The sequence below is a fragment of the Drosophila mauritiana genome, chromosome 2L (genome assembly GCF_004382145.1).
Source record: "Drosophila mauritiana strain mau12 chromosome 2L, ASM438214v1, whole genome shotgun sequence".
NCBI classification, from domain to species: Eukaryota; Metazoa; Arthropoda; class Insecta; order Diptera; family Drosophilidae; genus Drosophila; species Drosophila mauritiana.
In genome coordinates, this window is record NC_046667.1 from 17,220,134 (window position 1) to 17,242,759 (window position 22,626).

A 22,626-nucleotide genomic window follows, 5' to 3' on the forward strand; every position below is an offset into this window, starting at 1 on the left:
TCAACAATTTGTTGTGTAAAAAAAGGTGAAAATGGTTTTTAGGCTTTTCACATAATTAACATAAATATTGGCAGTGATAAATACTAGAAACTATGAAATAGTTTTGCCTAAAATCACTTCAATCTAACATTCTATGTGTATCTTTTGTGCATTAAAGTGTGGATCAGGCAGTTTTCGGGGCGGGGAACAACTTGAAAACGAAAACTCAACACATGCAATAAAATCTAGCTGAATAAAAACTCTACTGAACAAAACAAAAGTTGTGAGCTAGTTTCGTATTCATTTTGTTTCATTCATTGACCTGCAAGACGCGTTTGGGCAAATTACGATCGTCCTCTTCGGTAATTTGGGTGCGATAAGTGGGTCGCTCAAAAACGGGTGGATTATCGTTAACATCCTTGACGTGGATAATCACGGTGGTGTAGTTTTCCTTCAAATTGTCGGAGGCGGCCAAACGAAGTTCATACTGAACGCACAGAGAAAAACGTATTATATATACTCATCGATTGAAATTTCAATACCTAAAACGTGATCTTAGATCTTTTGAAGTAGTGTTTCAGCTAATAAATGGCTGTGCACCTAACTCTTATTAATTATATATTTATATATATACTTTATCAATTTTCTATTTAATATTAGATTCATTCTTCAAATAAATGGAAATATTCGCATGCTTCGTTGGAGAAAGTTTCCCTAGCCGCGTTTCAATTAAAGACACGAAAATTGAATGACTGACTGAGTTTGCACTTGGCCAATTGTTCGAATTGCAATTCAATTAATGGTTGGCCATCCACTTTCTTGCCTTTGGTATTTGTCTTTTCGACCGCAGCTCGTGTAACAAAACTTGTTTGAACTTTTAAATATTTAAGCAGCCTCGCGGTGTGAATAAATTGAAATTCAAAGGAAGAGCGAGTTTCTTAATGAATTTTATAGTTGGTCAAGATTAGAATGGCCTTAATGCTCGGTTGGCCAGTGAAATGGAGTTTTCTTGTGGGTTTTCTAGGGACCTTTTTTCAAGTCTCGTCATGGAGACTTCAATTGAATCTTTAATCTTTTCTGTTTTAAGTAAAATATATCCTTGAAGTTTAAAGAAAAAGTAATTGTACTTCGGGAATGTTATATTGTTATAATCCCTGTTTGGCCCTATGTATTCTCAGCTTTCCAATGACATAAACAAATCTCACAGTTGACTAAGCCCGCAACGCTTATGTCATAAATATATCTGAGCTGCGAAAGAACGTTTGTCGATTACAGAGGAGTCCTCTACGGGCTTCCACTTTGCATTTTTCATTTTTTGTAAACGCGCGGTTTTTGTGTTTCCATTTTTTTTCTGGTTTTTTGGTTTTTTACTTACCCGGCGTCGAGTTTCGTAATCTAAAGCGCCAGCTACATAAATGGCACCCGTCATATTTTTAACCGCAAAAGCGCCGCCAATGTTGCCGCTTGTAATTTCATAGCGGATACGTGAGGCTGTGGGCGAAGGACGAAGGACGAATTCGGGAAAAGAAGGAGAATAGGGACAGAGAAAAATGTGTGTGTAAGATAATAATTGCGGAATTTCTGGGAGCATTTTTTTTTGGGCATCCAGAGGGGCCCTCTACTTACACTCGTCGTGATCCTTGGCCGTTACAGTGAGCACTGTGTGTTGAATGTCCTCGTTCTCGTCCACTTCGGCCTCGTACAGCGATTTGTCGAAATAGGGCGGGTTATCGTTTTTATCGGCGATGCCAATGCGTATGAATTTGGTGACTATTGTGGGGCAAAGGGGCGGAAAAAACACCATTTCGCTCGGTTAAATTTCTCGTTTTCAATTTGACACTCAAGAACGGTTGGTACTTCGCAATTATCACGTACTAGACACAATGAGGAAAACTTTTCCTCTGCCAGACAGAACAACAATTTAACGCCTCTTATTGGGGCGACCAACAATTTGTTTGTCTTTTATTTAAGGCTATATTCCCTATTTTCCTTGCTTCTTATGCGTGGGAGATTCAAACGCGTTTCGCATACTAAGCAGCCTGGGATATTTTGAACTTCCGATTTTTATTTGCATGTGCGATGATGTAATTTATTTGATATTCATGGATTTTACATTTGATCACAGAATTGAGTAAGCAGTAATGCGGCCGCAAATGAATTCGAGCGAAATTTTATATTCAGCCCATTTAAGCCTCTTGTCTTGAGTACTCAATCGCATAATTAACTATTATTACCTCTGCTAATGTTAGACAACACCTATTGTAGCTGCTGAAATTGCTACGAATTCACCCAAATTAAATTCAAATTGCCCCAAAAAGAGCTCTCATTCTGCTCGATTTGAGTCCAAGTATTCAGGTGATTTAATATGCCAGGGTGGGTAAATAGAACAAGGAAAACTCCGAGTGAAGTACAAAATTTGGACGCGGAGGGATGGACAAACAAAGCCAGTGACAATGAGACATATCAGTGAGCAGAGATGTCAGGCAGGCAGTAAATTACATATATCATTTATAATTGCAGCAATAACAATGTTGGGCAGAGCCAGTGCGTTTTAATTAAATAAATGCAAAGACCATTGGACCAAACGAAAACATGAAGAGTACACACAAATCTATGGCAACAGATGCGACCAATTTTTGCCGCTTAACAGCCCATTTAGATCTTGAGAACTGCACAGTGGAAATTTGGGATAGCATTTAAATTCAATTTTAATTCCAAAAGGAATATTAAATTTCCATATTTAAATGCATGTTTTTAAATTCAGATTTTATCTTTCAAGCTCTTCTAAGACTGTTTCGATGAAATTAATTATCAAAATATGTGATATTTTTTCTCAGTTCAATGGGAGCTCGACACAAATGTTTCTGTTTATCAATTTACTTAGCAATCCTGAGAAGGACAACACAGGAAAACTTTCTCTTGTGCCTGCGTTGTTTGTGTTTCGGTTTATAATTTAGCTGCCTTGACTGGGCACTATCTGTGTGCTAGAATTATGCACATTTGCTAGCGCTGCAGGTTGACAACTCCCATTGCAGCCGGGCTCACATGGCGTATGTGTGATAAGTTCCTTGCCCTGCGTGCAATCCCACCGTGGCGCTTAAATTAGCAAATGTTTGTGACCAATTTTGAATTAAATTTATTGCAAAACATTGCTAATTGCCAACTCGACTGTGGCTTGCTTTCTATGTGACGACATTTTAATTAAAACTTGGCAAAATCCTGTTGCTAGGCTGGCATTAAATGCAAATAATATCCAGCGTATTTATAAAAATTTATGCTTTAGTCAAAGACCTTGCATTTGCCAGATGAAAATTTTTGTAGTCCCATTTTTGTGTGTTCTGAAAACTCAAAGGGTTTTTGTTATACCCATGCTGGCTTTTGCTAATTACCCAAGATACGGCATTAAAAATAATGACAGTCAAAGGATATTGTATATATAATGTTGCTTCGAAACCCGAAATTAAGTTTTATTGCCCTCAATTGTGGCACTTCAATATAATTAATAAGTGCAGTCTTATTCGCAGGACATCTGCAACCCTTTAGTTTGTTAAAAATACTGCAAATTTTACAAAGATTTTCATAAAATCATAGCAGTAATTTCTGCCTGACTTTATGACGCCAAAAATCAATTTACCTGTATGCAGATGAGGTGAGTTTCCGCGGAACAATACCAAACACCCAATATATATATTTATTGCTGATGCTTAACATATAAAAATTTCATGTTGCCTCATATATATTTTTGACGCAGATTTTTTCCGCATGCCATCCAGTTCTTTGAGTTCTTCGTGCTCGGATAAATGAAATTTTATGAGTTTTTATTAAGCACATTGCCGGGATGTGTGGAATTTAAAGCGCAATATAAGCGAAATATAATGTACGGGGTGAAACGTTTTACAATAAAGAAAACACCCGGGGCCAAGTCAAAAGTTAACCCAATTTGGAAAGCTTTTATCCTTTCGCCTTTATCGGCTTACGAGGCAAAGCCCAGCCCTTGAAATACTTTATCTATTTATCTAACACCAATTTTATTGCATTCTTCAACCCGACCGCACTCCCATATACCAACTCGAAATCAAATAGAAGATATCCCATTGAGCTTTCCAGCTTTCTGACACACACTCGCCCACTGACACACAACGAATTGGATGGTGAATTGTGTGTGCAATGTTTGGACAGCTGCTGGGGATTCCCCTTTGGGCTGTGGAGTGGTTGCGGGTTCCTGTTTCTCCAGGATCTCGAGTCCTTTGTGCAGCCTTGCGAGCTGACATTGAAGCAATTTGGGTTAACTGCAGCCGAGTGGCGAAATCAAAGTCATCTTTATCACATATTTAACTCGAGAAAAATGTGTCACATTCGCTTTCTGTTAACCGAATAAATAGTGTTCAATAAATACGGATATTTCTTCTATTTTTTTTGCTCCCGAAAAGCTGCCACGCTTAGCTGCACAAATGCCACATGCCACGCCCCCTTCCAATTCGAGTGTCATAAATTTATGCGCTATTTTCGCTTGTTCAGGCATTCCGCCATCCAAACATATTTATATATGTATATGCACTACGTGATGTGGCACAATGTCAAAATCAAAGTCGCCATATTTTTCCCCAGTTTTCCTTAACAGTTTTCCTTTGCATCCCATTCCATTTTTTTGCTCTGCGCTTCTTTGGCGAGGCAAAGTTTATCGACGAGTTTCGCACTTGAATGAATTTTAACGATATTAAACAGCGAAAAGAAAAAAAGAAAATAAACAATTACAGGAGTCGGGAAAAATACTCGTATAAGGATTCGCTCAGCATCAGGACTTTAAGTTGTTCTGCTGGTTTAAGATATAGTTCAATTTTAATCGAACTCATATTTGAAATATAATGCTATTTTAGTTTCAATTTCACTTTCACTGTATCACTTTCTTTACTTAAGGTAAAAACTAATTGGCCGATGCAGTTTTCTCTTGCCCATTTCATTTTATGATCGCCGCCGTTGCAAGCGCAACACAATGTACGATATAAAAGGAAATCACTGACCATCCGCATCCGCTTGTGTGGTATGGACCATTAATGGCGCTTAATGTGGCCAGGCTATAAAGAGAAGCTAACTGCATGTCCGAAGCTAATGCCACCGAAGGGTAAACTGTGGCATCTAAATTGTTGCAAAAATATTTTATTGCAATTCTTAAGCCCCAGCTCGTAAAAACTTGTTCAACTGCATTTTGTCGCTTGGCTGCTGGCGCTTCTGTTGATTTTTTTATGATTGTGGTCTGTCTGTCAGTTTTCCTGTCTGCCCCGCTGACTGGCAGCTGTTCCCTGCTGTTCGTCCTTCGTCCTTGGATTCAAAAAAGAAGTATAAATATAAATGCACCACATGCGAGGTCTTCAACAATGTATCTGCGGTTCAGTTGAATTTTTGTGGGCCTGCCTGTGTCATGTGTATATGATTGTCCTGTTTGTGGTTATTGAGGTTTTTCTTTCGCACATCACCGAATTTTGTGTGTTCACACTTTTTCCAATTATCGACTAATTTGCGCCACCGAAAAGATTCCAGTGGGCACTTTTTAATTAGTTTAAATGTCAGTCAGGCACAGCCGCAAAAAAGCCATTAAAATCAATTGACAGGGAAGGCCAGGGAACACCTACTCCGGTACCCGGAAAGTCAACAAGAAAATGCTGTCACGTACTAACAGCAAATTTATGAACCCAAAATTTGGCAGGACATTAATTGATAAAGAATAATAAGAGGTGTATATATTGGGCCCAGGTGGATGATAAATTGTCCCGTGAAAAATCCCCTTCACATTTTCTTTAAGAAATTGAAACACGAAACTGAATACAAAATAGCAATGGGCGACCAAAATAACATTTTGGGCAGCCCAACGATGCTGGCGACAAGAGGCAAACGAGTTTTCCTGGGGGCTTGTTGCGGTTTTTGTGGCCAGCAGAAGAAGAGTGAGAATAAGAAACATTTCTCCCTTTGCTGATGACAGTTGGCCCAAAGATGGGGCCAGAATCGTGTACCCGCCTCCGGAACAGTTGTCATTGCAGTTGTATCTGCTGCATACGATTGTACAATTACCAAATGGCCATAATTCTATTCTGACCAAAAACTAGTGACCCTGTTCTTGCACTTGACTTGTTTATGCTGGTCTCGGTCTCCAGCGAATTTATGCGGACAACAGTAGCAGCTTTTGCATAATGAATGGCCAAAATGGGTTAGCCATTTGGGGGACCAGTATGGGGGCCTCACAATTGCCAGTTGTCGCCACTCGAGCGGGATTCGTTCTCAGTTTCGACATCGCAAATTGACTGCCAGAAAACTTCGCCAGCTGTCAATGGAGTTTAAGAAAAATCAGCTAGAACTTTTTTACACTCTGGCAAAATGTTAATGGTATAGGAAGGGCTCTTATTAAAGATGAAAATCTTTTCCTTGGTCAGAAATGTGGAACTTAGGCTCGTTGTTTTCATAAAGGCGAAGTTAAAAAAAATATTTACTTTTAGAAAACTCATATCAATGTTAACGTGTAACATATTCCTTTGGTATTTTTCTTATTTTAAGCTGAAAATTGTTCTTCTTTAAAACTAATATTCCCAGTGTTTTGGCACAGCAGCACTCAAGTGTCGCTAAACTACGTCAAGTGGACAAAGTGCTATATCACCGGAAACTTGCCAGTGCACCTGCTGCCTTTTTGGGCCAAGGGACGACTAATCATCCTGAAAGGACAGCGGCGGAAAGTTGCGGCCCTCGTGTCATAGTTTAAATTATGTGCGCAACTTTGGCAAAACTTTTAATAGCATCCACAGCTTGCCAATCGAACGGTGTAAACATGTCGAGCATTTTAGCCCGTTCCCTCTATCACGGCATATGCTCAATGATTGGCTACACTATCCCTCAAAAACGGTAGCGGAAAAGCGAGTAGTTGGCCGAAATGCGTGCCTCGCATTCGGAAGTCTCTTTCCGAGGTAAATGAGTTTTCCACCGCATCGCAGTGAAGCATTAAATTGTATCTCTCGAGCGAAACTTTCAGCGCAACTGTCCAAGAATATTCCAGAGTTTTCATCAAGTATGCCAAGCAAAAGCGACAGGTGGACGCGGCCAGACGAAATAAACCAATTTAAGTTGCTGGCCACGATGAATACTTTAAAGGATGTCGAGGCCGAGACAATGAACCCAGCTCTGGAGCGGGCGAAATGGGGAAAAGTGGCCAACAAATTAGAAGCCCATTAATAAAAATTACTGGCCTGGCTCATTGTCAAGCCAATGTTGCAGCTCCTCAGCATTCTCTCGAGATTCAATGGTGAATGTCTGTCGGTAATGACAGACACCAATAACATCAGCAGCATCTCAGACGGCATGGTATTGTATACACAAATGGAGATAATTATCCTGCTCGAACGGCCATTAAGCATCGAGTGGCTGGCCGTTCTAAGGACGGCCATTCAGCGTTTGATAAACTCAAATTAATTACATTGATTTATGCCATTCCAGGCATGCGAGACCAGAGACACGCGTGACTTATCGACACTTGTCGGTGGAGTGACACGGCCGACGCCTTCGTAGCTTGGAATTTTTCCACAAATAAGGCAGGACGAAGGACGCAGGACCCTGGCATCAATCAATTTTTTGCAGCAATTTATCAAACTATTTCGCTGCGATACGATTTAAATTGTTGCCTAGTTTTGCGGCGGCACGTCCGCAAATTGCTTATTTTACTCTAGACGTTTTCTCTGTATATCTGTGACCCAAGTGCGCTGCCATTGTCCTGAATGCATACACTCGTCAAAAATAATTGAATTTAGTGTTATTGAAGCTAGATCTGTAGTTGGATTTTTTAAGAAATTCATTTCTATTGTGATTGTACTATAATATTTGCTGTATACAAAAAATAAATTTAGCAATAACTACTGTTTTCAGCATACAATTTGATAATCTTCAACTTTCTTCAAGTGCACGCTTATATTTACTTCACTTTTTGCGAAAAATCACATCAACAATGTCGTGCGCATGTTTTGTCAATAATATTTTAGATTTGATTGATGTTCTTGCCATAAAAACCATTGAAATGTGCTTCAAATGGAGATCGAATATGGCAGGGGTGAAGCCATCGATGGGGAAACATCAGTGTACATATATGAAGGATATCCTATGCGGGATGCGGGCTGTGGGATGCAGGATGTGTGCGGAGTGTTCATAAAACGTCTCCAGACTTTGGTCCTGTCTGTGCGGCACTGTTACTTTCCACTAGCAGCTGGTGCTGCGAATGAACAATGTTTTGGCTTTTATGGTCGCAAATTCATTGTTGTTGCGACGAAGGCTTCGCCTGTATCTACATCGGCCAACTATAAATATTGTTTATGTCCCTTGCGGTCGGAGCCGTATTACACAATGTTTGTTGCGTCTACAATTTCTGGTTTATGTTAGTTCGCCACCTAAGCATAAAATTGTATTAAAGGTTTCAGTTATCCCAAAAGCTGGCTTCAATAACTTAAAAAATAAGTCCAAACAAATCGAACTTCAAAAGAGCTTAAAAGCTATGGCATGGCACCTGTTTAACCTTTATTTGAGCTATCGAAATTGTATTCAATATAAGGGTTCTTCGTGTGAGTCAACTGTTCTCCCCACTCAAATCAAAAATCAAATATGCAATCCCCAAATAGAAGAATATTAATTTCGTATGAATATGGCAAACAATTCCAATGACAAGCCAAAATTCCTTTGCAACGGAAGCATGGCTTATCTGGGGCACACGGATTTATAGATATTATATTTCTCTATTCATCTACCTATTCCCATTCCTATTCCCATTGCTATTTTGTTTCAAATATGTGCAATGAAATTATTTGTGTAACAGAAACAATGGAGCACATAGAGCTCAAATGCTAGTTAGTCGGCTCCAAAATATTTGTTTTTCATATATGAGCTCACTTGCTCTTGTTGGGTTTATATATTTCATTGGCAGTTTTGGTCGCGGAAATGGAAATGTAAGATATGTATGTAGAACTGTGTTTAGATTTCCATTTCCATCCGTTGACCGTTCAGTTTTGCGTAAAAATTAAAGTGTCAGCATCGGGTATTGTACCACCTGGCGTATGCGCAATGTTTTCCGAATTTGCCCTTACTGTGTGTGTTATATTTTCCTTTTGGCCAGAACACAAATATACTTGCTATCTTTGTGAGCGAGTGTGGCCCACAACAGTCATGCATATTTTTAGGAATTCTGTATTTCGTTTCCATTGTGTTTTATTGACCCTAGCACATGAAAGTTTCCGGCTTTCCTTCACTTCCCTTTACCTTCCTTGTTTTCTTTATAAGCAGCTTAAAGTTGAAGGGGATTGCACATAAAGTTAACTTCCCTGAACTTTAGCGTCAAAGTAATTAAAGTTTCTGCTCGATGCGGTCAAACGAAGTACCAACCTTACCTGAGTGCGGTTTTTATAGAGGAGTTGCGATGGGAAGTTTAGTTTACCTGCAATCAAACGTAAGAACGGGAAATTGGATTCAGTAACAGATCAAATAGCGAGAATATAATCAATAGCTTACGATTATAATTGCTCTTCTCTTTAAATAACTAAATTCTAAGCCTGGCAACAGTTTAAGGATATTAAAATCTGTGTCCATTTATTTGCATATTAGAATATTAGAATATATTTCCACAGACTATTTCAATTACTTGCAACATCTTATATAAGTTGGAGCTTAACTATTATTTTACTACCTTGGGATTCCTTGCCAAAAACTAAGTACAGACGAGGCTGTGAGGACCATAACATTCGGTGTAATTACAGTTCAACTTGTATAAAATGCACTTTAGAGAAATGAATTTCCATTATGTGCCTATGAATAACATAAAACATTTTTGTTCAACATCAGGAAGTCTGCACTTGACATTAGACACTCTTTGTGGTGTTAGATTGTTAGCTTTTGTATCGCAAATTAAATTTTCCGCAACATAAAAGCTGTCCCAAATCGGGTTTTTTATTCACACATTTGTTTCAATTATCAGGTACTGGTTTTCTTTCCTATTTCGTTTTCCGACTCGTCATGTTAAGTAAATCAGAGGAAAAGCAGGGATTATTCCAGAGTTGCATAATCTGAGCTTGACGTGAGCGACAATGACAACAATGGTAACAAAAGTGACAATGAAAAGCAGGAAAGCGGGAAATTCCACTGCCAGGATAAGGCAGGATGGAAAAAAGTGCTGCGTAATCAGATTAAAAGTGCGAAAAAGGAAAAGAGCTTTGGCTTTGTAAGAACGATTTCTGATTCACCTTTTCCACCGCTTAAGTCTGGGTTTGTTTGTTATGTGACCCAATTAGTTCGGACTGAGGAATTGGGGTTTCACTAACGTCTATGTTTGCTGCAAGTTGCGCGACTACACCTATGGTGCGCCTGGGGACCATTTGCCATTTTCAACTGTATTTCATTAACTTTTATTTGTTTTAATTATCGCCTCAGAAATAAATAGAAAACAACGCTCATTTTCATTTAACCGGAATGGCCGACACGAGATAGCGAGTACAGCGTGAAAGAGACGGACGACTGTGTCGCTAAGCCAGCTTCATCCTAAGCAACAACAAAAAGGGCAAAAAATATAAAGCTAGCGAAATAGCATAAAATATTGTAAAACAGCGCTCTCTGTTGCATTTTAATTACATTTGCATAAGATGCAGCTTATCTGCCCCTTGCCATGCTTCGTTGCAGTTTTCAGTTTGCGCAAGGCGGCAGCACTAAAACCTTTCGATATATATAAAGTCTGTTTCTTCTGACTATTTAATGTCATTTAAACTAAAGCGGGGAAAATTAGAATAACAGATTTGGTGTACAAATTTAAGAGAACATAAGAAATGTTTTTGTACACCAATTATTACCATTGACATTAAAATATTTTATTGCATGTTTTTACGAACTTTTAATATAATATCACTTTGTTTACGCATTTTTTCATTAAAAATTGCAATCTACTTAGCACTGCAGGTTTTTCTTCAAATGAGCAAAAATATGTTCTGCCACTCACTTAATTACTTCCAAAAAATGCCAAAAGTGCCGAATGTGTTTCCTGCCCCTTCAAAAGTGACCAATCCCAACACTCAAAACAACGAGTGCCATCTTCTCATGCCATCATCATCAGCAGCCGCATTGTCATTTGGTGACAGTTTGTTCAAACAATTTGCGCAAAAAACTCTGAGCATTTAACAAATACCCAGACAGCGAACAGAAACAACAAAAAAATATCAAAATAGTTGCTGCATTGTGGGAATGTGGCTGCGAAAAATTCTCGGAAAAACAACTGGCAACAAAAAATTATATAAATAAAAGCGAGTCAACAATCTCGCAACACGCTGCAAGTGGCAGTGCACATTTTTATCAACATTTCGTGTGCAGCACGCACATGAATGTGGGCGGGGCACGTCTCACTGATTAATTGCACTTTGGTTTAAAAATTTCAACTGCGAGTTGAAAGTATTGGTTAGCTCTAACTATGGAAATAATATTCCTTGTAAATTTGCACAAAGGTTTTAATAAAATGTGTCCTTAGCTGAAACTAAATCTCAAAAAAATCTTTTCTATATGCTTTGCGCTGTGTGCATTGTTCAGGTTAGTGGATTAAAGTCTGAATTAAGAGCAAGGCCCATCCTTCCCTCATTTCTTTCATCCTTGCCACTCGCTATTTACCTTACGTGTTCACATTTAGTTCATTTGTTTGTGCAGCTTCCACTCAATATGTTCGAGGAGCCGTTACTGTTGTGGCTTATTTCATTATCCCAGCCCCCACAGGACCCAGTCCAAACAGACCATGGGTTTTTCCTGCTGATAGTGCACAAGGACGATAGGAGAGAAAAGAAAGCCATCGAAGGAAGGTGGATTGTGGACGGTGACTCGGGCCAAGTCAGCTCGACTTGATTTGGCTTTTGGGTGCGTGTTTGCTGAAGCTGACCTCAATGTCCTGACTTCGGCCAACTGTGTTCGTGTAGCAATCAGTGAACGGCTGGAGAATTTACTGCCCAATGTGCTGGTAAAATCACAGGCAGTTCAATAAAATATACACGTGAATGTGCCTGCCGGGCTTTTCATACCCAATCCTTTGCTTGTCCTTGGCAAAAGCTTTTTGCTAATTTGTTGCCAGTTGGCCAGGTTTTTAAAGCAGCTGGCCAACTGCTGATAATAATTTTCTCACCCCAGCCCAGCGCTAAATTGACTAAAATAAAGGAAGCTCAATTTTCGTACACAGCAAACTCAATTAGGTCCTCAGCTATTTTGATTACAAACTTTTATGAGTTATGGGACTCAATTGTGGGTCACAAAAACAAGTAGAAATAGAAGTAACACTTGGAAGACAGGACAAAGGCTGCATGGAGGTCAAAAGTTAAACGAGAGTCGAGGACGTGTCCGTGGGTGTGCGATAAAACGAAGATGATGCTGCTCCCAACAATTGCACTCTTGGCATTGTGACTGCCAGGAAGTCGGGAAGCCAAGGACAATAAGCACTCCTACCATTATAGTGGTAATAATAGAGAAAAGAAAGCAATGCTGGTTGGCAAATGGAGCTTGTGTTTGCTTTCAGACAAAAGGAAAGGGAATTAGAGCCCGGGAAGTCTTATACGAGTTAATCAATAAAAGGAAGGAATACATTTGACCGAATAAATGTGTACTGCATTAAATTTAGGCGTTTTGTAAATTTAGGAAATTATTGTAATAATAATGTTATAATGTAACTAGTGCTGATTGAAGCGTTTAAGCACTAGTTCTAGACCAATGAACTGCAAAACAAGAAATGCTTCGAGCCTCGCCACGTATGCGTTATATGAATTTCAGAGACACGTGCTTGGGCTTATCTAAGAAAACTTTTGGCACAGCTTTTTTTTATTGTCTGCCTCGCAACAAGAGCTCCCTGGCTTCCCACGTTTTCTCCCGTGCCGTGGTCGCAGGACATTCTGCAGGACATTTATACTTGTTATGAGGCCGGTGCTAAGGGGACTCCAATCCAAGTGGCAACACTTGAGCTCAATTGTCTGAACGCTGACAATGCGAACTAGCTGGAGTCGAGGGGTGGGGCACACACAAAAGGATAACGGCAGGGAACATTTTTGTTTAGCTTTTGCCAAACACTTTAAGGACTTCTTCCATCACCTGCACTCTCAATTAAATCATCATCTGGAAGTCAAAGTTTTTTCGAGGAAAATCAAACTCGACAGGAATCAAAGGCCTCGGGACAGAGTTCAACTTTGGTTGAGGCCATAAAATTTTGCAGCCACACAAGTTTTGCAGTATCTGGCATTTTATGGCATTTGTGGCAAAAGTTTTTGTTTTTCCTTTGCTTTGCAATCGGTATTTGGTTGCTTGTATCAGCATTTATGGTATTTCAATTTGTTTTGTTAGTGATTTTATTAGTTTGTTTTTTTCGTATTTTATGATTATTTTTCTATTTTTGAATAAGCGGTAGGAGTTTTAATTTTTTTTTGAGCGAAAACAATTTGGCATTTTTTTAATTAAAGTTGTCTAATGTTTGTAGATAAAAGATATATTTTTAGTCGGATTTTTAGCACGCTTATTTAGTTTTTTAAAAAAAGCATATGAGCTCGTGAAATAAATTACTTTTCACCGAGCGAGACTGTTGAAAAAGTCAACTTTTGCTCGTTTTAATTAGTTTGCATATACGCAACGATTCTTAGTCAACATTCGTCCTCGACACACGCGGCGTATGCGCCATGCGCAATCCACAATTGCATAATGACTTAATTAAAGTTTTCCCACTAACTAACACCGACGCCGCCACGCTCAGATAATTAATGCAAAATCTTTAACACGCATTAACAATTCCAAGTTTGTCGGCGCATAATAATCAACTCAAGTTGTGGAAAAACTTTGTCGTTTATTATCATCATCGCCAGGTAAAAGCATATTGCACACACAGATTGCAATGCATCTTAATGAGCGCTGAGCAGGTAAGTTGGCCAAAAAAAACAAGAAGATGGGGAAATGCCTTAGAGGTAGCCAAGATGAGGAAGTACACGCCCTCAAGTCCACTCAACCAGAAAGATTCCCTCTGAACTTCTCAGTTCGTTTCTCGATTCTTGATTCTCAGTTCACTTCTAAGCGGCTTTAAGTTGGCGTGAAAATTGTTGAGGCAAGTTTCGAGAAGTTTTCTTTTCTCCGTTTTTGGAGCAGTTACTTTGATCAATTAGGGGAAGCGAGAGGGCGAGAAAGGGTCTGTCTATATAAAATAAAATTTGTGGGGTAAAGGTGGGCTAGATATTTTGGTCTCTGGCAAGTGTTTCCCTCACCGCTGGGATAACGAGATTTTTTCGCCTATTTTTCTTGTATTTTCCTGCGCCTGTTTTAATGTGATAAAGGTCGCTGTGTGACAGCTGGTCGAGCTAATAAAGTTTCGCACAGATTGCGTTCACAAAAAATGTGAAGAATTATTAGAGTAGTAAGTGGGTGAAATGCGAGATACCCTTGGCATATGGCCATGATAATTAATGCGGATATTTTACAGAACTGATAAATTGTAAAGCAATTCACTGTTTTCTAAATGTTCAAAAAGAATATTGTCCTAATATATCAATCTAAACTTTTTAATTTGTATAAATAATTATAGCAGCTTTGTCCAATGCAACACAGGGTAATCATGTTACCAGATAAAATGATATGCGACACAAAAGTTCAATACACGCCAAAGCTTATCTCTCCACCTTTCTATTTAGACCCTCGTTGATCCACCCTGCAGTTGACATTACCTTCTTTGCCTGTCACAAACAAAAAACTTTGTAGAGGGTGATAATTGTCAAATTATCGCACAAAACTCCCAACAAGGAGCAGAATCATGCGTTGAATGAGGGCAGAAAGCCATCTCTGTCTGGACAATCTAGTAGCGTCGACTAATTGTAATGCATTTTTCAATTTTCCCAACCTCCGAAGCACGCACATGGCTAAAAGCTCGAGTTTTCACCAGGCTCTGATGGATGATGCACACTCGCTGTTGTCATTCATCACAGAAGGCGGAAATGGAAACGCGTTTTCTGCGGTCAAAGTTGGACTTTTCCACATGTCTCTCAAACAAGATTTTCGAACCCCCTATCCGGATGAGTTGTGTGTGTGAATTGACATCAACGCGATGAAAAATTTAAGAAGGGCAAATGCTATAATGACAGTTTTGAAACCCTTTGTTTCTCAATCAGCCGAAAATGTTTAAATTAGGGCTCTGGAGTGAAATTAGTGACCTTTAATGTCGGACGTGATTCATCTGATAGATAGCATAGCCTTGCCCATTTAAATTAATCCCATTGTGCTTTTCGATGTTGGGCCACAGCTATTTACATATTGTTTTTCACATCCTAGTCGAAAATTAAATCTAATTACAGCTGCATTTGAGAAAGGTACCCCATTCTGTGGGTGATTGCTATTCCGTCCAAAGCGGTGGTAATTGATGCTTAGTGTGTGGGTCAAGGGTTAAAGGTTGTTTGCTGATTGCAAATGTTTCAAATGGAAAATAGCTTCAATAGAAGCTGTGCACAAAGTTTACATTAGATGATTTCAACTTACACATTTTGATAGGTATTTAATTTCAGTAATTTTGATTATTCCGAAATAAAAAAAGGAAGTCTACTTTTATTTTCAGTTAGCAAATCGATCTCTTGAATATCCATATTATATACTGCCTTTGTATTTCTCTTTACTGTTCAGTGGCATTTGCGTACCACTTTTACTGCCCCATTTTATTCTGCCACATTCAGCATTCTGCTGCTACTTCTCGCTGTCTGCATATAGTTTTCCAATTAGGCGAAACAGTACAAAAAACGGCAACTGGGAGGCTAAATTGTCTTTTTTTTCCAGCTTGTCATCTTTTCGGGCAAAAACAAAACAATAATTGAGATGACAGTAGGGAGGAAATGGGAGAAAGGGAACTTGGAGTATCCATGGCCTGCTTAAGATATTCAAGGCGCACTCATTTGCACATTTCCGTTCCGCTTTTTTCGCTTAGCGGAAGTGCCGCATACGCCATGTTGCCAAACACAGACTGCGACGGCAATAAGTGCACTGCAAGAAATTAGTGGCTCGTGAAAATATTTAAAACCCGGTACACATTTATTTTTCATTGCTTTTGACGATGGCTTTCTACCATTTATTACCGATTAAATAAGTATTTCTTGTTGTGCATTTGTCCTTCCCGTTTGATAAAGTGCAACGCTGACAATTTTGCGCTTTAAGTGAACGAGGTATTGCAGCCCAAAACTCATTGCACATTGCGCCAACTTGTCGCCGGATGCGAATTTATGCGTATTCAGCTAAGGAAAGGCACCAAAAAAGTACAGAGGAACACAGCAAAGAGATCGTCTTGCAATTGCATTTTGCCCGCTTTACTTTTTTCATGCTTTCAGCTGATTTCTGTCCGCCTTTTTGCAGCAAATTAATTGCGTAGACAGCAGACAGGAAACTGAGAAACTACTGGGAGAAATCTGCAAGACACTTTTTCATTTGGCATCTAAATTATTGTTTGCGTTTCTTAATTGAAAATTAAGAAAAGTTTCCCAAAGGTGTGGAGCATCTGTTTGTTTCCCCAGCGAAAATAAACTTTATTTTCCCCATATAAAGTATAGCTTTTCTGCTAACTATTAAACTGCTTTAAAAGTTATGCACCTCCCCGGAGAGAATGTCTCACGCTCGAATTCTTTCCGCCGAAAGCAATTTATCCTGTTTGAAATGGAATGTCATAAAATATCCACATACTCAAATGTCCTGTGGGAATGCTTGACAGCTGCCCAGACAGCAAATACAGCAGCACAAGAAAACCCTTGATTTATTGTCAAAGGAAAGAGTTCAACAATAAGTTATTCAATAGGACCTTACCCCACAAAAACATAAATCAAACAATTTCATAATGCGCATAATAATAAATCGCACGAAATGTATAAAATGTAATTAATAACTGGCCACTTCCGCTCCTTAAAGCCGAATGGGGTTCAAATGGCACCCCCTGCGATGAAAGTTGGGGTTTTAACTCGCCCTCTGGGGTTTTAATTCTGATTGACGGCGATTGATTGAACTAAACACCAAAACTGCATTATGCCCAGTTTGGAAAAGTCGTAAAATTATTATTTAATATTTAATTACATTCTATTAGTACTCTCTCCAATAAGTACGCATGGATGCTTTGCATTTTATTGCGCCTCAAACTGATGACAAATTATGGGGCTTATTAAAATGTTAGGAAAATAGGCGAGCAATTTGGTCACAATATCGAGTATTATTTCAGAAATATATTACTGGCAGTGTGCACAAATTTTCAAAATTCGATTGCCGAGCTGATAAATCGTCAGCAGTCGTCGTGTACAGTTCTGTTACATTTTCACTGAAATGAAAACTCAATTGACTGCATTACCGAGGGGGCTTTTCCCCGCACACCTGTGAAGATCCAGCGATTTCTCATTGTGCAGGTGCATATGTTTTTTCTTTCAAATCGCACACAGTCATTCAATTGTGATTCCGCATTCAGATTTCAGTTAGGATACTGATTCCCATTCTGATTGCCCAGCAAAGGCAAATAAATTTACGTGCCGGCTCAAAGGCTCAAATGCCAATTGAAAATTGACTGACAAATGTGTGCTTGTGTATTTGTTGTTCGGCTGCCATCAGGGTCTTAAGCGATTTGTTTGGCAAATAGTAACGGGTAAGGGCTCTCCAGCTGGCAGCCACCCAACATCAGCAATTCCCTTGGAACACGACCTTGCGCCTTCCTCCATAAAATGGAACTTCAAATCCGTCTGTCACCTAATTCACTTTGTTACTTGTTCAAGCCAATATGTAAGACTGTGCTAATGATTGTTTAAATCGTTCATAATTCACCCTAATGAGCTACCGCTGAGGTGGTCAGAGTGAAAAAGCCAACATAGAACTCGATCCATCTTAAGCTCAGAGCTTTAATTGTGATATAGCGAATTGTTGGAGTCAAAGTGGTTAACTAATTAAAAGTGCTTCACTAACCAAAGACGACTTTATTGGGGATAAAGATAAAGAAGATGTGCTCTTAATCAAGAGTGTTCTCTTTGGCAGCGGCAGGAAAAAGCCACAAAACTGTTATACAAATTTTATAGGAATGTTTAGAGCCTTAAAGTCGAAAGGAGTCAAAAGTGTGAAACAAAATTGGGTTTTTTTCTACAACATGCTTTTAAAGCATAAGGTCTAAAATTAATCCTTTGAACATAACCTATGATACAAAGTCGAAAGGGATTTTTTCTATAATGAATATTATATATTTTCCAAAAGTCTTTATAGTAGAAGACAAGCTTGTGTGGTATAAGAACGAAGTTGAAAACGAAAGCTAAAAGCTTTTTTAGGTACACAATTGAATTTTCTATAAAAATGCTTCTTTGATATATAAGATAAAACTTAAAGCATTATTATAGTATCAAAAAGTTATGGGTAAGGTATTAATTTCAAAAGAAGGTATATAGATTGTTAAGCCAAATCCATAATTTTCTATAAATATGAAGAGAAAGGTGATTACAAACATTATACAAATATAAGTCCTGAAAGCTTTCAGAAAAGCTTTTATCTTAACTTATACGTATAACTGCTTAACGAAAGAGTTGACTTTTATAGTGGCTTTATAGCAAAAGCTGATTTTCAACACGGCTGTGTAGAGATTTTGTCAAGTTGTGTTTTAAAATCTCTGGACCAACAGCGAAGTCAAAATTTATTTAGTTTAGAATTGTACTTAGTTTGTAAGTTTAAAAGTAAATATTGTAATTGTATGTCCCATACAAATTTGAGATCCTCTCATAATTAATTGCTGATAAACGACACTTTAATACTTAGCTCTGACCAGCTGCTAATTTGAATTGCCTCCACTCTTCTCCCCCACATCATGCCTATCCCTTTTCGGTGGAATACTTTATAAACTTAAGCCCACGTGGAAACTTTGTTTCGCTTTTGGCCAAACTTTATTGGTACCAAGTAAGTAGGAAATATTCGAGTTCGTTCAGCTCATTACGCTGGCCAGCATATTTCGGAAATGGAGCTTCAGCTGTTGCCAAAAACGCGTATTTCCGTACATTGTTAGATGCAAAGAATCTGCTTTGCTTTTATGCGCACATATTTTAAAGTTTTATAACCAAAGCGGAGCACTTAAATGCAGCCATCAATGGCAGAGGACCCCGTGGCTGCCCCGCATCCTGATAGAGATATTTTGGCTGCTTTGGCCTCTGCTGATGATGATATTGATGGCAAAATTGGCAAGTTAGATGAGCACGAGAAGTTCGCCATAAACACTCGAGCTGTCAAATGTTTATATGCATGATAAAATCATAAAAAGATGTGACGCTGCTTATTAAACGCACACCGCAAAAACTGCTGATCATCTGCCAAGCAAAGGCGGGATTTTTGATGGCAAAAGTTTTGTGTATTTGGAAAAATCCCTTATGAAACTGAGCGCGAAACTATTTGGACGGGCAAAGTTCATTTATGATGAATGAAGAAATCTAGTTAAGTTGGAAGGAGAAGGGCGTCAGCTAAGCTTTCTTGAAGGACTTTAAAAAGTTAATAAAATCCCTAAGGACTAAATTGATATAAAGCAAAACTGTGTAATTACAACATGATTTCTTTTTATATCTTGTGAATATTAATTAACCATTGCTGCTTTTTCGATTAAATCCCATTCTTGTGAGACCCTAACCATTTATTTGAGAACTCCCTAATCATGTCACATTTTCGCTCCGAAATTGGCCCAATTTCAAGTACCCGATTTAATTCAATTTGTTTTTGGGGTGGCCGGGATCGGGCGGGCGTTTTGAATCGCCAAAAACTTTTTGACATTCGCATAATTTATGTAGCACAATTTGTTCCGAAGCTGGTCCGCTACATGCGATCGCATTGTTTGCCAGGGCAACATATTGCAGCAAAAAGTGCTCGGCCATAAACAATGGCCAACAACCCACACACACGCATGGCCATGGCCATAAGCTGACCCCTAAAAGCAGACAACGGAATACACTTGAAATCATAAATAACCGTCAGCGCTGTGCTGTTGTTACGGTCGCCCGCATAAGTTAAAACCACTCATACGCCCCGTTGGCCCCGGACACCTGCCAAAAACAAAATTTAAATAAATTCACTTGTCAAATATATCGTACATAATTTCAAGTGCATTTTAAATCAATCGCATGTGTTACTCAGCGCCACGCCCACCAAACGCCCACTCGCCTGTCTGCCAGATACTGTGCGCGTATAAATGTGTGTGTGGTCGCATAAAAATAAAGTCGGGGCAAAAAAGGGGAGCTGAGTGGCAACCACTTGCTTGTTCGATATTTATGACAAATGTGGCCATTAAAGCAGATCGAAAAAAATGTGGCTTAAAAGGTGTTACAGAAATGACTAATAACTGTAGAGGTGCTTAAAAATGCGCAACATATCATAGCTTACTTTTTGACACATTTACCAGCAATTTTAAAGCCCTACTTATATCAGCCGAACATATTTATTTTAATTTTTTGCCTCAGTGTAAAGGCGTGGTCTTGTGCGAGAGTCGCCACGACTGTTTGAGATTAATGGCGCGTTTAAATGCTTCACGTGTGAAAAAAATCTATAAAACTTGCATACCAAGGGACAACCTTCGGTGGCTTCTGCCCAGGTGAGTGTTCCCCCCACTCCCCTTATTCTGGCTGGTGCCGACCCCTATTTTCCACATTTTCCACCCACCACCCCCTCCATCGGTGTGTTTGTGTGCGCGTGTTTTTGACACTTTAACTGCGCTTCCACTTGGAGTATAACTTGCGTCACGCTTGTTATTGCTGTTGGTCTTGTTGTTGTCGCGACGGCTGGCATAGTATTGTTGTTGCTGCTACTGCAGCTTGTTGGCTGTCATTTTGCGTTTATTTCAGCCAGGTTGTAAATGGCAGGACTGTCATTGTTCAGGCGCATGCCACCTGCCCCCCTTTTTAGAAAACTTTTCATCGGTTGATTGTATGCATTTAGTTTTAGAAAAGGCGTTAAGTCGAGTTGAGTAGCATAATGCATAAAACAAGCTTGATTGCCTCGGAAATCTATCACATAACGTGCCTATACCTAAACCTGATGCCCAAATTCTGTTGAATATTATAAAATAAATATGTTTTAAGTACTTACAACATAATTGAATGCACTTTGTCAATGCTGAGCGTAACATACCTGCAAGAAAAGAAAAACAATATTGTTAGTCAAATTTGCAGACGACAAGGACTGTATTCAGTTAACGAACTTAGCATAAGATGTCATCGCTCTGTCATCCTCTGCAATCAGCCAACTGGATTGGTGGAGGGCATTGAAGGGGCTTGGTGAAAAGTTGGTGATAAATCGGCTTACAGGGGAGTATGGACGCATGGCCATGGCATTTATTGAGTCTGATGTTGCTGCTGCATTTCGGACTAAGCCAATAAGCATCTGAGCAAAGTGAAATAAAAGTAGGAAAAGGCTAATGCCATGTCTTAGCCTTCAGCGACCCCGCCGCCCCTTGTTGCACTCGAATTTACTTGGGTATTTGCCTTGGGCCCACACACTTTCCTCGGCTTTCCCCAGCTTTCACGGCATCTGTCGTCACGTTTTAGCGCTTTAGTAGCTGCAATTTGTTGGAGCGTGCGGCCGGGCCAAGTGCACACATGCATGTGCAAATAACTTTTTACGGTAATGCAAATGAATGCCAATTTACGAGCCGAGACATTCCCAACATTCAACCAACCAACCTCCTTGCCTGCCAATCGCATTTGTCAGGCCAATTTGCAACTGCCGAGGTGACAACTCAATGAATCTCCGCCGATCCCAGTGCAATGGTGAAGTTACTGGCTTAGAAACTCGCAAGGCGGAGGTTTCGAGTTATTTAGAAACAAAGTGTCCCATTTAAAGCAGCTCCATCTCCTTGACTTCAATGGAAGCAAACGCAATGCCTAATTTATTAGCTAGACCCTTTAAAATGCGTTTAATATAGAGTAGAGCACTACTAAATTCCTTTTCGTTCTCTTAAACGTCAAAAAGTTCAACGTGAGCAAGCAAAATTTAATTTTATAAAAATTCAGAAGCTTTGCACGGTGAGCAAAATAAAAGTTAAGGGGAATTGCTTCCGCATCCATAGAAAAAATAAAGCCAATAACAAATTCCTTTTTCGGTACGAAAATTGTTTCATAGGTGCGCCAGCACGGAAAAGTTTTCGGCAAAATGAAAAAAGCACAAGTACAAAACGGAAAACAAAAGACGGCCACGTATGGCGCAATCATTTATGCACCGCTTTGTGAAAGGCATTTCCACGGAAATTTCACAGCTTCAATAGAAATGAGGCGATCCCTTTGTCGTGACATTTGACTGGCAAATTATAAAAGCTTAGACAATGTGAACAATAAGCCCGAGCACTTTCCGTTTCGGCCCCCAAATACCATTGCCCATACGCTGACCACGCCCAAATGGCTTCTGTGTGTGTCCATTTCCATTTTGGAGTCGTCTTTGACTGTGTGAGTGTGTGATTGTGTGTCCTTTGTCTGTCCCAAGCATTATAAAACAATTTGTTGTTTTGACACCAACATGCCGAGATAACCCTTACCCCCATGCCCTTCTTCCCACGACCACTCCAATTATTTAACCGCAGCTGACCCCACCTGAACCCTTTTGCCCGCACTCACACACACACACGCTCGTCTA

The 22,626-nt window shown here is 39.4% G+C and overlaps 1 protein-coding gene across 10 annotated transcripts in view; it reads right to left on the reverse strand.

The window, feature by feature from the left end:
- Positions 1–22,626, reverse strand: part of LOC117150771 (neural-cadherin) — a 122,562-nt gene that overhangs the window by 17,501 nt on the left and 82,435 nt on the right. For 6 of the 10 annotated variants that reach the window (XM_033317810.1, XM_033317807.1, XM_033317809.1 and 3 more), the window contains 3 exons: positions 1,606–1,749; positions 1,355–1,470; positions 302–466 (listed from right to left, as the gene is read on the reverse strand). In XM_033317810.1, coding sequence (XP_033173701.1) covers positions 302–466; positions 1,355–1,470; positions 1,606–1,749 — 425 coding nt within the window. The remainder of the gene's footprint in view (positions 1–301; positions 467–1,354; positions 1,471–1,605; positions 1,750–22,626) is intronic. The other 4 variants (XM_033317813.1, XM_033317815.1, XM_033317816.1 and 1 more) reach the window with 1 other exon arrangement.